Raw genomic sequence first — 16,019 nt, 5'->3', positions numbered from 1 at the left:
CTCACACACTCATACACACACACATACACAAACTCTCTCTCACACACATACTCTCTCTCACACACACAAACACTCTCTATTTCTCTCTCACACACACACACTCTCCCACGTCCACACACACACACACACACTCATTCTCACACATTCACACACACATGCACACGTGAATCTATGGGGTGAAGTTGTATTTGCACATACATTCTATTTTGTTCAAAAATCACACAATTTATAGACAGTCAGTCAATGTGGCGTTTTATAAATTCGTACTTTAGAAATAAAACCAGTCTGACTCCAAACCAAAAGACAAACAGATTTTAAACAAGGTCTCACACCTAACATGCATTGTCTGACCCAAAATGTCTCCTCTTCTTTACATTGATAAAACATTTAGTTTTCTCAGGACAGTGTTTGCAGATTAGTGGACTTTAAGGAAATAGTCCTGATGTTCTTGATCCTTGAGCTGTAAAAGGGCACCTACTTGATGGATCTGGAACTTACTGCTTCCTTTTAAACTGGTGGATTGTCCGAGTCCTTGAGATTGAACTGGTCACTCTCTCCCTCAAAGTAGAAGTAGTTTTTTCTTTTAAATTTCTTTTTGGATGTAGGTGTCGTAGCAAAGCCATTTGTTGCCCATCCCTAATTACCCTTGAATTAAGTCAATCATTTTAGAGAGCAGACTAAGTTAGAATTCCTTCCAACTGAGCTGGGTTTTGTTTTATGACAATCGTTAATAGTTTCATGGTCACTATTACTGTAACTAGCTTTCAGTTCCAAACTTATCGATTCATTGAATTTAAATTCCACCAACTGCCACAATGGGATTTGAACCTAGGTCCCAAGAACATTAACCTGGGCCTCTGGATTGATAGTGCAACAACATTATCATTACACTACCATCACCTCCCGGGGGTGAGGTGGGTGGAATTACTATTTCAGATTTTTAACATATTAAATTTTTCACTTTCACCATAACATCTGTTTTGGGGCTTAAAATTACCCTCTTTGGATCAATGCTTTTGTCTTAACAGTAGATCCACAGGCAGATAACAAGTTAATGTTCAGCTTGATCAAGCATGACAATGAAGCATGGTGATTATTCCCAGAAACTGCATTCAACATTTGAGCTAAATCTGATAAAACTTAAAAACAGACGACCTTATCATGCAGGAATGAGACTCTGCGGTGTATACTTCAGGGACTGCAGCATTTCAAGAAGGCAGCTCACCACTATTTTCTCAAGGCAATTACAGATGGACAATAAATGCTGGCACAGCCAGCTATGCTGACATTCCATAAACGAAAAAGAAACAAAGTATGTTAACTGACAAAACTTCCCTGACTAACTCCTTTGTAAAAAAAAATGCTTTATCATTTACTCAGTACATGGTACACAAATATTGTTTTGACATGAAAACCTTTCCAACATCAATATTTTATTTTATGTTTAATCTTCCAAAAAATAATCATTTAATTACTTAATTAATCTATACAATTGTTTATTCAGTTGATTTCATGTCTTTAAGAATTTAAACTCAGAAAAAAAACTGAAACCAGAATGTTCAAATTAAAATGGTACTTTATATACTGCAGTAATGAAGGAGGATGTCTTAGAAGGCTTTTCAAATGAGGACATCTGGGGGGAGCTGAGAAATAAAAATGGGGCGATCACTTTACTGAAATTATATTACAGACCTCCCCTCCAGTGAAATGTGATTCAGCAGCAGATATATAGGCAAATCACAGAGAGATGAGAGAGGATTAGGATTATAGTAGTAGGGGATTTTAACTTTGCGAACATTAACTGGGATTGCCTTAGTGTGAAAGGATTAGACAGGGTGGAATTTTTAAAGTGCACCCAGGAGAGCTTTTTGCAGCAGCATGTCAATAGTCCTATTAGAGATGGGGCAGCGCTAGGACCTGTAAACATGGAGTGGGTGCAACTACTTGCAGTTAAGTCTACATTTGCAAAGTGCTTTAGTGAGAGCTCAGGGCCAGTGGGTTCCTCTAACAGTGAAGGGCAAGGGTTACAAGTCCAAGCAACCTTGGATGTTAAGGGATGTTGAGAGTTTAACAAAGAAAAAGAAGGAAGCATATGTTAAGTACGGAGCATTAAAAACAGGGGAGGCACATCAGAAGTATAGTGTGTAGGGGGATGCTTTATAAAAGAAATTAGGAGGGCAAAGAGAGGCCACAAAATATCTTTGGCAGATATGATTAAGGAAAACACCAAAGCATTTTAGAAGTACTTTAACAGCAAAAGGATTACCAGGGAAAGAGTGGGTCCCATTAGATACCAAAGGGGAAATCTGTGCATGGAGCCAGAGGATATGGGTGAGGTCTGAATGAATATTTCTCATCTGTATTCACAAAGTAGAAAGACATTGTAGCTGGAAATTTCAGTTGGGAAAATGGGGCTCTATAGTATGTTAAGATTAACAAAGAGGAAATATTAGATGCTCCAGTTGGCATAAAGGATTAGCGTAGTTTGGTGTTTGCTGATCGACATGGATATGGGTGGCCTAAGATTCTGTTTCCATACTGTATGACTCTATGACCCTCTATCATCTATCATGTCAAATATTAAGAACACTTATTATCCTTTCACAGCAAAATAAATAGCTGAAACCTGATGAAGCCTGTTGTAGATACCCATGAATGAATGGGACAAAATAGCTGCTTGTGTTTTTTTTAAACCAACACAAAATGGTGGAAGAAAACTGTAGCCAATGCAGCATTTCATATAGCTCAAATCATGGCCTTCATAGGCAGGCAATAAAATGCCTGAGTCTTAGTACATGGGGCTAGAATGCAGACTGTAAGACTCTGGTAAGGCAGCTCGGAAGTAAGCCATCTGATTCCAAATTTCCGATTTTTATATAAAAATTGAATGGGAATGCTTGATCCATCTTGGATGAGGCCTTTTCAATAATTATAATTGCATATTAGAGTGGACATATATATTCATACAATAAGAGTAATTGAATGTACTAGACACTGGAAATTTTATTAGATTTCTGTAGATAGTCAGTCTTGGATACAAACACTGGATTCGATAAACATGCTTGGAGAACCTTGATAAAGGTACCAACAAACAGCTGGCAAATGTCTAGGAAGGGAATAACAAATGTGGTCCATTAGATGTCTTGTAAGAGCACAAGGTCAGGTGATCGGGGGTCTGGCAAACATCACAGACGATGCGAGAACCAAGGTTGATCATGAAGTTGTCCACCATTGATTGTGTATTCACAGGATTGGAATAAAGCTCTAAATAAAGGTTGATTTGTGCTCCTGAACACAGGTCTCAGACTCCTCTTTAAAATCACTCTCCAATATAGCTCTAAACTCAGTTTATGAAAATTTGAATCAGGAATAAAGCAAGGAATTACTTGATGCAAATATGATTGAAAGGAGAATGTATTTTCAGTTCTATAGGGCTTTGGTCCAGCAAGGCATTGTGCCAACAATACCCACCTTACATCTGTCAGGTGAGATGCTAGGTATTTATCAAGTTCTTCCCATAGAAAAAAAAACTTAAAAGCTTAACCTCACCTACCTTTCACTGTCACATTATAGGAGGGATATGAGCAGACAGTGCTGCAACAATTGGATGATTGATGCCATTATGTATTCAAACAAACAGAGAGGACAATACAAACTGGGCAATTTAATCCTGAGCAAAATTAAAACTGCGAGTGAACAAGACAGAGAGCCAGAGAGAGCACAATAAGTTGAAGACATGTCCAACATATTGGCAGAATAATATTACTGTCTGAAACATCTACTAAATGACAAAATGTTGAAAGAATTGCAACATTCCATCTCAAAATGGAATGAAAAATTCTTTGTCAGGCTTCAATGAGATGACCCATTTAAAAAAAAAAGCAGCAGCTGTTGTGCCTGTTGGCAACATCATGGATTGGCATGAACAAAATATCATATGACTATCAGGAAAAACTACTGCTAAAACTAACACTGAAAGCCAGTATACATTTTGTGCCAAAACGTTACTGGATGCCAGGTCATGGAGGCAGAATCAAAATCTCCCCAGGGAGAGGTGAAATCTAAACTTTTCATGAAATGATCATACAGTCAGTTAGCCATAGCAAAAGAGTTGCCAACATGTTAATGTGTGTTCTGGCCTAAATCTCTGCCCTGCATTATGTTTCCTTGGAGCAATATCCATCAACAGCCAATGACAGTGGCACCTTCAGATTCAATCAGTGGAGGTTTGTGGCTTGTTATATAGCAACTTTATTACCATTTGGATTGGCCAGAAAGAAGAGAAATGACAGGCCAGAAAATACTTCCTGCTCCAAACTCCAAAATGAGAGAAAATTGTTGAATCTTGCCTCAGTAGCAACTTATGCCTCTGAGCCGTGATTTGAACAGGTAACCTAGATTGATCTTTCAGTACACTGTGTCTTGTTGATAGTTTTTTTCCAGCAAGTGGTGAACTCTTAGACCCATCCACCACTCATTTTGACAAAAAGATCCCACTGCACTAAAGAGGAGCAGGGCCAGAATATATTTACTTTGCAATAAATTTGCACCAGAAACAGTGTAAATAGTCATTACTTTCATTGGTGTCTGCAAGACTATGCTCTGTGCAAACTGAATGCTACATTTACACACAACATAACAGCCACCTCAATAGGCTAAGTACTTTTTGACTTTACATTGTGTCTTAACCATGACAGAAGAATTCTATAGCCATCAGCACTTCACCATCCATTTACATACTTTCCCAAAGACATAGTTGGTTCATTGTGCACAATCAGTGGATTTTGCAAATCAGAAATTAACCAGCTTAAAATGAAAAAAAAAAATTCATGGAACTATCCAAGACATCTTTATGGTATTTACAATAATTCATTTTTAAGAGGGAGAAACAAATTATTCTACAACTGCACTGCACACATTCAGTTTACTGCCTTTGTCCTAGTTAAATGAAGAAGGAAGAAGAGGAACAGAGATCATACTACTATTAAATTCAAATGCATGTGTTCATTAAAATGCCAACAGTTAAAATATTATTCCAACACAAACTATATCAAACATCTTACCTGGTACATGTAAATAATGTTTGATGCTACAAATTTGGCTCCATAGAGCAGTCCATCAGTCCATCTCACCTGGATAACTTCTCCCTCTGCTGGAGGACCAAGCTCTAAGCAATTTTTGCTCTGCAAAAAGAAAACATTTGTTTTGAAAAATATATACTTTTGTGAGGTATTCTGTTGTCAAAATATGTCACTCCGGCACTGTTTAATAATACTGAAGTTTACGTGTAGAAATGTGAATGAAAGAGGCTTTTCTTTCTTAATTTTTAAAATAGTGGGTGCATATGCACAGTCTTTGATACCTTTGACACAAGTTGAACCTCTACCTCTGCAGAAATTATTTTAATTCCTTTGAAGAAAATCATGATTCTGGTGTTTTGTGATCACCTGTGCCACCAGCTCTGTTGCATTACAGCCTCATTCTCAAGGAAGGCCTGACTTTGCGCCCAGGTAGCAACATGAATACCTTGAATACACGGAGAATGTTGAAACAACCCAATAGCATAATTGCAAAAACAACCAAAATAAAGAAAATGAATGAGAAACTGCTCTGTCTGTTTGGCAGAATTTTCTGTAGTACCTGGATTGTTATAATGTGAGTTTTCTGATGAAGGGTCTAGGCCCGAAACGTCAGTCTTCCTGCTCCTATGATGGTGCTTGGCCTGCTGTGTTCATCCAGCTCTACACCTTGTTATTTCTTGAGGTTGGTTGGCTCACCGAGCTGGTTTCTTGTATCGCAGACGTTTCATTACCATGCTGGGTGATATCCTCAGTGCAGCCTCCGATGAAGTGTTAGTGTGTTTTCCCACCTGGTTTTTAAACTCTGGAGTCCATTGAGCTGGATTGCCTCACTTCCGGTTTTCCTTCGTAGTGGAGTGTATATGGGGTCGAGTTCTATGTGTTTCTTAATGGCTTTCTTCGTGGAGTACCAGGCTTCTAGGAGTTCCCGTGCCTGTCTCTGCTTAGCTTGTCCCAGGATTTTGGTGTTGTCCCAGTCGAATTGGTGGTTCTCCTTATCCATGTGGATTGAGATGTGAGAGTATTGGTCTTGTCTTTTTGTAGCCAGTTGGTGTTCATGTACCCTTTCGACCCCATATACACTCCACTACGAAGGAAAACCGGAAGTGAGGCAATCTAGCTCAACAGACTCCAGAATTTAAAAACCAGGCGGGAAAACACACCGACACTTCATCGGAGGCTGCACTGGTGATGTCACCCAGCATGGTAATGAAATGTCTACGGAACAACAAGCCAGCTCAGTGAGCCAACCAACCTCAACACCCACAACCTGAGCAACAAATCTACTCCAAAACCTTAGGAACTTACATTTCTGCTTCACAGTGAGTTAGCTATGGTGCAAAGTAAAGAGGATGAAAAGACAATCATTTATCAAGGGTCACACATTATTTTCTTGATCTGACAGTAGATTCATGACTTTTTTTTCCACAGATGCAGAAATATCCTACCTGTTCAGGATTGTACAACAGCAGTCCAAACCAAATCAGTTCCCCTATCCTTGAATTTGCAACGAAGTAAAACTAAAACATTCAAAATCATCTAATTGCTCCTAACCAGACTTTACAAATAATAGGTATCAGACACCAAATTTATACTTAAACAAAAAAACTTAACAATTTCTTGTTAATGATGTAACTTTAGCAGAACATTGACAAACAACAAGGCAATCTACTTAATATCTATGATCAAAGCCCAATCTCATTTAAACACCACCTCCACTCATACATAAACAGATAGACAGATGGACATAGTTAAGGGATAAATTGAAAGAAAAATGAAGAATTGCAATTTGCCAATTCAATGGTTTCATGATGGTACAATGCCTTTCAAAATCCTTGAATGACGTATTAGATTCTAGGCACGTAGGACTGTATCATGCTTGAATTATAAAGTCACCGATTCATGCAAACAATGCCTGAAGACTGATGGAGATTTTTACTTATGTCTTATAGATTGGGGTTCTTTCCTGAAAACCTTCAAAAATTCTTTAATTCTGTATATAAAACAAAAGGGTAAAAATCCAAATAACTTTCAGTCCAACATCTTCCACACACAGACCCTTCTACCCAAAACCCGAGACTAAACTAGTTCAAACTATAGTTTTTCCTTTTTATAAACAATCTCTGTGATTGGCTGGCTAGCATTGCTCTGTCCTTGACTGGCCCATTCAACATCCGAATGCCAGTCCCTGAGCAATACATCTTGTGCTGAAAAGTCTGTAGTGTTCTGGGATTAGCAATCAATTTGCAATTATCTCTCCAAGCCAATTCCTGTAAAAAAAACATCAGTTTGCTTGTTCTCTCTTCCTGTCCAAAACTCGCTACTGCTCAGAGGTCAAAGCTCAACTTCACCTCAATTTTAAACCATAAATGAGAAAAGTAAAAATAAAATAATGAAGGTCTCAACAAACTTTTCTTCTTCCCAGTCACCTATGCACCCATTTGATATACTTCCAACTAAAAAGATGGAAGATAAGCACTAACACTACCTGATCTGAATTGTCTGCTTCAGCGCTGTCCTTTCTAGCCTACAGCTTTTCATGCAGCAGCTAAAATCTTTGTGACTCCCAAGACTCTCCCTGCTGGCATCACCTCCAAATCAGAATGGATAGAAACACAAGTTAGCTACAGTACCTCCACCGCATCTGTTCCCAAGATCGGGCATTCCACTCCCGGACATCCCAGATGTCCTCCTATTTCAAGGACCACAACTTCCCCCCTCCAGTGATTGAAAATGCCCTCAACCACATCTCTTGTATTTCCTGCACCTCTGCCCTCACATCCCCTCCCTCCAAGAAAAATAAAAACAGAATCCCCCTTGTCCTCACATACCACCCCACTAACCTCCGCATCCAATGTATCATTCTCCGCCACTTCCGCCGCCTACAATCCGACCCCACAACTACCACACCCCATCTGCCTTTCGTAGGGACCACTCTCTGCGACTCCCTCATCTGCTCCATACTCCCCACTAACCCCACCACCCCCAGCATAATTCTCTGCAACCGTAGGAAGTGCTACACCTGCCCCTACACCTCCTCCCTCACTTCCATTCAAGGCACAAAACAAACCTTCCACATTAGACAGGGGTTCACCTGCATGTCCATCAACTTGGTCTACTGCATCCACTGCTCCCGATGCAGCCTCCTCTCCATTGGTGAGACGAAGCGGAGGCTTGGAGACCATTTTGTAGAGCATCAACAACACCTTCCAGTCACGAACCATTTTAACTCCTCCTCCCACTCCCTGGATGACATGTCCATCCTGGGCCTCCTCCAGTGACACCACAATGACACCACCCGCAAACTGGAAGAGCAGCACCTCATATTCCACCTCGGGAGCCGACAGCCCGATGGCCTAAATGTGGATTTTACCAGTTTCAAGATCTCCCCATCCCTGGTCTCATGCCATGAACAACCCTACCTCCTTGACCTGACACAACCAGTACATCTTCTCTCCGACCTATCCGCTCCTCCCACCTCACTGACCAATCCCAACCACTCCCCACCTGCACTCACCTATCACCATCCCACCTACCTTCCCTGACCCCTCCTTCCTCCCTGTATTTATTTCCCAGCTCCCTTCCCCCTCCCCATTTCTGAAGATGGGTCCCGACTCGAAACGTCAACTTCCCTGCTCTTCTGATGCTGCCTGGCCTACTGCGTTCCTCCAGGTCTACACTGTGTTGTCTCTGACTGCAGCATCCACAGTTCTTACTATCTCTCAGCTGTAGTGGGGAAAGGTTAACCTCATCACCCATCTTCAGACAGATCTAAATTTATTTGGAAGTACATACTGTCGACAAATGTTGACAATTAAATCACACATGAGCACTGCATGTTTCAGTTCCACATGATCTATAGGCTTTCAAAGTGCATATTTACATTATTAAAACAGTTAACTATTTCTAGAAATTCTGCCCATCAATAGGTGGACAGAAGGTGTAAACAGATACTAATTTCCTATTATAAGTAGATGCTTGTACCAGCTTCAACAGCCTGGACGGAAATGAGGAAATTCTTTAATTAAGGCATAGGAGCCAAACTATTTGTCAGAGTAAATTCAGCAAATTTCAGTCAATGCCAAACACTAGACCATACTGGATCTACTTGACGCCTGAAGAAAAAATTAACCAGTGAATCCAAGACCTTTGGAGACTGTTACAAGAAGAATACAAACAATTAAGACAATATTGTTACTCAGACAGTATGCAACTACTCAGGTATAAGTGTTCAGCATTGATGGAGATCAAAAAAGTGTTTATACTAATGCAATACAAAATACTACAGATGCTGGAAATCTGGAATAAAAACAGAAAATACTGGAAATGCTCAGCCAGTCAGGTCTCCTTTTATTTGTTCCTGCTTCTCTTCATGTTAACAGTTCTCTGTACAGGCCATTCAGGTCAGGATAGCTGGTGAAGCATTCTGGAGTTCACTAGCGACACATTGAAATTAGTTTGCTATAAAGGCAAAAATTTACTCTGTGCATAAATTAACATTTAGAAGAAATATATTGAGATGCTTGAATTTTTTTTTTTTTTTTTTTTATTTACACAGAGCCAGAATTTACAATAGATGCTAGGCTTGGATGTTGTCTATAAGGTGTTACATAGCAAGTTGTTAGTATGAGATGGAAATAGTCTGTGTGAACAGGGTGGAAGATTGTGCGACTCTTCAACAATCAGATAAAAACACCATTAATAACATCACAGGATCTGAGCCAGGAAGCATAGTCAGAATAGAAATAGAGACAACATCAATTCAGTTTTAAAAAGCAAAATAGAGGGAGTTAAGGATGGGTAGAATGGACAGGGAAATCACAAAAAGGTAATAAAGACTAAAAACCTCCCAACAACTATTAAACATTGAAGAAATTAACACTCACATTTATAAAAGTTAACCATCTACTATAGAAAACTTGTGGAAGCAATTAAAACTTACCATGTCATTTAAAAGGATACATAGACTGACACAGAAAAAGATCTAGCTTCCTGTTCCAAGTTTAGCTTGCATCTATCATGTATACACAGGAACATCATCCCATTTAATACATTTGAATAATGAGCAGTTTTGGGGGATCTATTAAGTATCAACTCCTGGATCTCTGGGTTTAAGCATGCATCAACATTCAAGTGACGTTGTGTAATTTGCATTTAGGTATCATTAGCACCACCTTTATTTTGACAGTAAATTATGACCAATCCATGTAGTGAAGTAAATGATGTTGAAATGCATCATTGCGTTAGCTGCATATCATCTTGGCAAATATAACATTTAGCTCCTCTACCATCACAATGCATTAACCAAACACTTGAAAATTGTTTGTGGTTGGTCAATGCACTTAAATGCTGTATATATTACCCAAGGTCCATAGTATTTCATTATTTTAAAAATACTGAAAGTAGAAAATGTAATTTCCTCAGTGAACATATATATATTCAATTATATATACACAATAACCCATTTTCAATAACTGATCATTTTCAGTGCTTCAGCAATTACTTCAACACACTATTAAGCCAGAATCTATTGTCAAGATAGAGGGTAGGTGAATGATGGTCACTATTATTTACATGCTGGAAGGAATAATGCATGTTTAAACCTGAAAATCCAGGACTTGCTGCCTAATAGCTTTCTAAAAATGGCTTACCATTCAAATGAAATCTGATGTTTGATTCTTAGAACTGAATGTTGGGTTTACAATAATAGTCTGTCAATCAGTAGTTATCTAGTAACTTTACTGCAAAGGTACTTGGCAGTAGGAGATATAATTATGTTCTGCTAAATATATTCCATTGAGTTTTGATTGCATATTTGTAAGCTGTGTTCAAACCCAGTTGAAGGTATCAAAAGTGGTTTGAGTTAAGCAGCACTCTACGTAACTGTCAATATGAATACCTTGATTGCATTGCTCAGAATTAAGTGTGAAAGGCACTAGCTTCATCTCGTTGATACAAATAACAACAACACCTCAAGTTCCCCTCCAAGCCGTTCACCATGCAGACTTGGAAATATATTGCCATTCCTTCACAGTTCTAGAACTCCCTCCCTAATGGCATTGTGGGTCAACGCGCAGTGCATGGACTGCAGCGGTTCAACAAGACAATTCACCACCACCTTCTCAAGGGCATCTAGGAATGGGTAATAAAATGATAGCCTGGCCAGAGACACTTAGTCCCAATGTGTGCTATGACTGCTGTAATCACGCATGCACATAAAACGAGTTTCCAAGCGATGTGGAGCCAGGGGGAGGATGTTAGGGAAGAGAGCTGGGGGAGTAAGGAAGAAAGGAGACAGAGCAGGAGAGACCCTTCTGGCTCCTGGGTCTTCCTTGCCACTGCTCACCCTCTGGCTTCCGGGCCTTCTTTCTCCTCACTCCAGGGGACTTAGCCCATCCAGTGATCCCCCTCCCCACCACTAAATCCCACTTCAAGACTGCATGCACCGCACTGCGTTTGTGCACGATGTCGCTCACAAATTATATGTAATGGCATGTCACGTTAGGAATTGTATACATGCACATTCACGAATGAGTGCAAGTGTGTAGCTACCCACAGTTGTGGCTGTCAGCAAACAATGTCATAAAAACAGTTTTCTCAAAATTGTGTAATAGTGTAAACTTCCTAGGAAGATCAAAATACATTGCAATACAAGAACATAGGGAAGTGGCAGGACCAAATGGCCCCTTGAGCCTGGTCTCCCATTCAATAAGATCATGGCTGATCAGCTTTTGGCTTCAACTTCACCATCCTGTCTATTTCACATATAAGAATTGGTCTACTTAAATCTTAAATTTACTCAGGTGGCTCAGCCTCCACTGCTCTCGGGGTTAGAGAATTTTAGAGATTCGTGACTCTCAGACAAAATTTCTCCTCATCTCCATCGTCAATGGGAAACCCCTTACTCTGAAACCTTGTTGCTAGTTGTTTATGGGATAAACAAAATGCTTTCAGCATTTACCGGTCAAGATCATCCCTCAGAATCATACATATTTCAATAAGGGTCACCTTTCATTCTTCTAAATTCCGATGTGTATTAGCCCAACTTGCCCAACCTTTCCTCATAAGGCAACCCCTTCATCTCAGGAATCAATCCAATAAACCTTCATTGAACTATTGCAAATGCAAGCCTATCCATCATTGAGTAAGGAGATAAGAACAGTACATAATCCTCCAGCTGAATTTCTCCTGTACTGTTGGAATAAGACTTCCCTAATTTTTAGTCTGTCTCACAAGAAAGGATAACATTCTCTTTGCCTTCTTCATTACTTGCTGTATCAGTATGTGAATATTGTGTTTCATGTATAAATATGCCCACGTCTTTGTGAACCTCAGTGTTCTGTAGATTTTCTACATTTAAATATTATTTTGCTTTTCTTTTGTTTTTTATTTTCTGTTGAAGGTGGTACCCTTACAAATTTTCCACATTATAGCCCACATGCCAATTTCTTGTCCACTTATTTAAGCTATCCATAACTGTTTGCCATTGTTTTGGATTGGACTTCTATGAATGAAAGGTAAGCTCCTGACTCTGAAAATCAATCTCCTTTGAGAAGGATGTCAAGTGTCAGATGGAGTCAGGTTTGTTGCCTCTGGAAGTGTGCCTGAGGGGGATCAGAAAGCTGGAATGTCCACCTCCACTTATTGGGTCATTAGCTCAGTTGTAATGATGTAGACCTCTTCCATGTTTCTGGTATTTTTTCATACCATAGCCCATCGTACATCCCTTTCCTACCATGCACACTGCATATTAACTGTCCCAGGTTCCTTATAGTTTGCCAGGTGGGCTCAACATGCATGCACAGCTGAGCTTCAAGAATAGATAACCCACTCAGATTTCAGCATGCAAAGTTTATACACTGCAGAATGGAAGGACAACTTTGTATAACTGACTTGAAATAGCAGTTTCTTTGAAGAGTTTTGTCTACACTGCATGTTTTTATTTATATAAGATTAAGAGGTTTATAAGGTATAAATGCCTGATTTGCTATTATAAATGGCTGGGATTGGTTGACTGCCTTATGAGCAGGTAAGAGGGCACACGTATTTCAATTGGAATGTTCAATGGCTTTTTTTTAAAATCAGTTAGTGACTTGGACCTAGGGCTCGTCCAAGGTTTACATCTCCGCTGAGAAGCCACGAAACATATCTAATTACTAAAAGGGTCAGATTCCACCAAAATTACAAATGCTGTTTTAACTGCCCATCCCCATGACGTAGCTGATAAGGGTAGGTGTGTTCGATGCAGGCTCATTTCCTGCACCAGACATCTCCAACTTTGTCCCTAGTTATCCAACACAGCAAAAATCTAGGCAACCGTGTCATCTTCACAGTTTGTCACCTACCTTTATATGTGATCACTTCAACCATGTCATTAATAATAGATAGTAAATAATTGAGGCCCCAGCACTGATTCCTGAGGCCTCTCACTACTGCAGACCAAACTTTCACAACTGCTTTATGAAATAACTCACTTCTAGATATTTTATATGGTAGTATTAAGATTGAGTTAAAATATTCAATTTTCAAAGAAAAACATTACTGCAGCAAGTTTGAAAAAAAAGTGAAGACACACAATTAAAAAAACAATAGAAGGTCATATTATACAAAAGCCCAGCATTTATTGTGAGATTGTGCCAGATGTTGCTTAGCTTCTCATAACAGTAAATGATCCAAACTTGAGATTGTCACCAGAAAAGCTGACGCCAACAACTTTAAGTGTTAAACAAAAAAGATAACCGAAATTGAAATACTATCAAGAATCACCCTTCATAAACAATGATTCTAACACACAGAAAATATATGCACAAGATAAGGATATAATGCGTATGATTGCAGAATTTGATAGACTTGCATGGTGGGTTCTGCACTAATGTCAAAACACCATTTCACTCACTTCGGTTCATCAGATACAAATAAACAAATTCTTATGAATTAAAAACAATTTTATCAGCTGTACTTCTTTCACCTTGTTGCCAATCTAATCTCAGTCACTGCCACCAGCATTAGTAATCACAAATTCATTCTTAACAGGTTGCCTAAATAGTCACTTCTGGAGCTCAACAACCTAACACTGATGGAATAAATTCTCAAGATTTTAAACCTCTTACATTACCCCTTTTTTTATATTCACATTGTATTAAAATAGGTGACCACACTAATTGTAAGTTGTTAATTCTTAACATAATCTTCATTAGACACCAGGCAAAGGCAAGAGACTAAATTTTGCAGGCCAGCCACATCAGGAAAATAGGCTGATGGATCTGTTAACTAGGGCACTGCATAACTGGGGGTACGCCAAACCTGCACCACCACAATGGAGGCATTGGATGGGCTGCTGCCCAAGTGAGGCCCAAAAGGGAGGAATTTATGCCTAATCAAGGACCTCATCTACAGTCGCTCAGATTTAAAAGGCCGATGCCCAATGTATAATCCTTAACCTCGTGGGCTGCTGTTCAGGAAAGAGAGTGGGGTGTTCCTTACTGACACAGCTATGCCAATCCAAGGATACCTTCCATCACCTTCCCCTCTCAAGCCTGTTCCCAGTGAGATCCCAGACTTAAATGGTGTTTGGGGACATTCATTATTCCTCTTCCAATATTGACAATGACCAACGAACCCGCTGCGTTACAGATTAATTAAAGGACAGCATGGTGGCATAATGGTTAGCACTGCTGCCTCGCAGCACCAGGAGCCCGGGTTCAATTCCAACCTTGGGTAACTGTGAAGAGTTTTCATGTTCTCCCCGTATCTGCATGGATTTCCACTGGGTGCTCTGATTTCCTCCCACAGTCCAAAGGTGTGCAAGTTGGGTGAATTGATCGCGTTAAATTGTCCCGTAGTATCCAGCGATGTGCAGGCTAGGTTGATTAGCTATGGTAAATGCGGGTTACAGGGATAGGATGGGAGGGTAGATCTGGTTGGGATGCTGTCCAGCGGGTTGGTGCAGGCTCAATGGGCCGAATAGCCTTTCTTTATTGCAGGGATTCTATGAACATAGCCCAAACAATTATAGCTGGGTGAACCAGTCATGTGAAGTCAGGCTCAGCCTTGAAATTTGCACTGGGGTATGAGGAGCCTGCCCTCAGCATATAATCCAGACCAAGTTATTGACTATTCTTTGAAAAACGTGGTGAATAATTATAACAGTACAAGTTGCGAATGGGAATCGTTAAGAAAAACAGACACAGTTTAGCATTCTAGTATCTTAGGTAAGTAAGCCAAATGTGATCAGATTCTGCACCTGTTTAAATAAGATGTCAAAAAGACTTGCAATATTAAACACCGTTTTATCGCATCCAAACAAATTAAGACAGCATAGTTTCCCTTCCTTTGTAACTCCCCTTATGTATATTCTCTTCTCCACACACTCTCTATTCAGCCTGGCACTCTTCAGCTATAATGGCAATTGGCAAATGATAACAAGCTGCAAAACATACTAATTTCATTGCCTCAAATTGTCTCAACTCCAAATCAGGTCCTTTTTTTTGCTGTTGTTCTACTATCAACAAAAGATCTAAACAATTTCAATTACTTTAAGCAAAATGTTTGCATCTTTCGATGAACAATTCAGCTACTAACCTATTTTGAGAGAGTTAGTGGTACATTCATTACACTGGACAGGACATAAGTACAGAAATGGTCTTATTGAAAGCAATTAACAAGTTAACTTCCACCATTAAACAGATTCTTCCACAGATTCAATCTTCAAAAGAGACAGCTTGCGCTAAAATGGAGAAGATTAGGAAAGCAGCCTCAATTTTCTAAAATTTGTTCTCACGTTAAGGATGACATACAGATATTGGTGTGTTAAATAGAGGAGGATAGTTTCAGATTCAAGGAGAATCTACTGGAGAGGCTGGTCAAATAGGCTGGCCAGAGGCAAACAGAATTCAATCGGGATAAAGACAACAAGGTGCAGGGCTGGATGAACACAGCAGG

The 16,019-nt window shown here is 39.6% G+C and overlaps 1 protein-coding gene across 1 annotated transcript in view; it reads right to left on the bottom strand.

Moving 5' to 3' along the window:
* Window positions 1-16,019, bottom strand: part of LOC125481319 (lysine-specific demethylase 4C-like) — a 65,166-nt gene that overhangs the window by 25,383 nt on the left and 23,764 nt on the right. Inside the window, exon 4 of the mRNA XM_048592708.1 lies at window positions 5,064-5,183. Coding sequence (XP_048448665.1) covers window positions 5,064-5,183 — 120 coding nt within the window. The remainder of the gene's footprint in view (window positions 1-5,063; window positions 5,184-16,019) is intronic.

Source organism: Rhincodon typus, chromosome 3 (genome assembly GCF_021869965.1).
Source record: "Rhincodon typus isolate 14 chromosome 3, sRhiTyp1.1, whole genome shotgun sequence".
NCBI lineage: Eukaryota > Metazoa > Chordata > Chondrichthyes > Orectolobiformes > Rhincodontidae > Rhincodon > Rhincodon typus.
The sequence above is the reverse complement of the archived record's forward strand: the minus strand, read 5'-3'. Positions and strand labels throughout refer to the sequence as shown.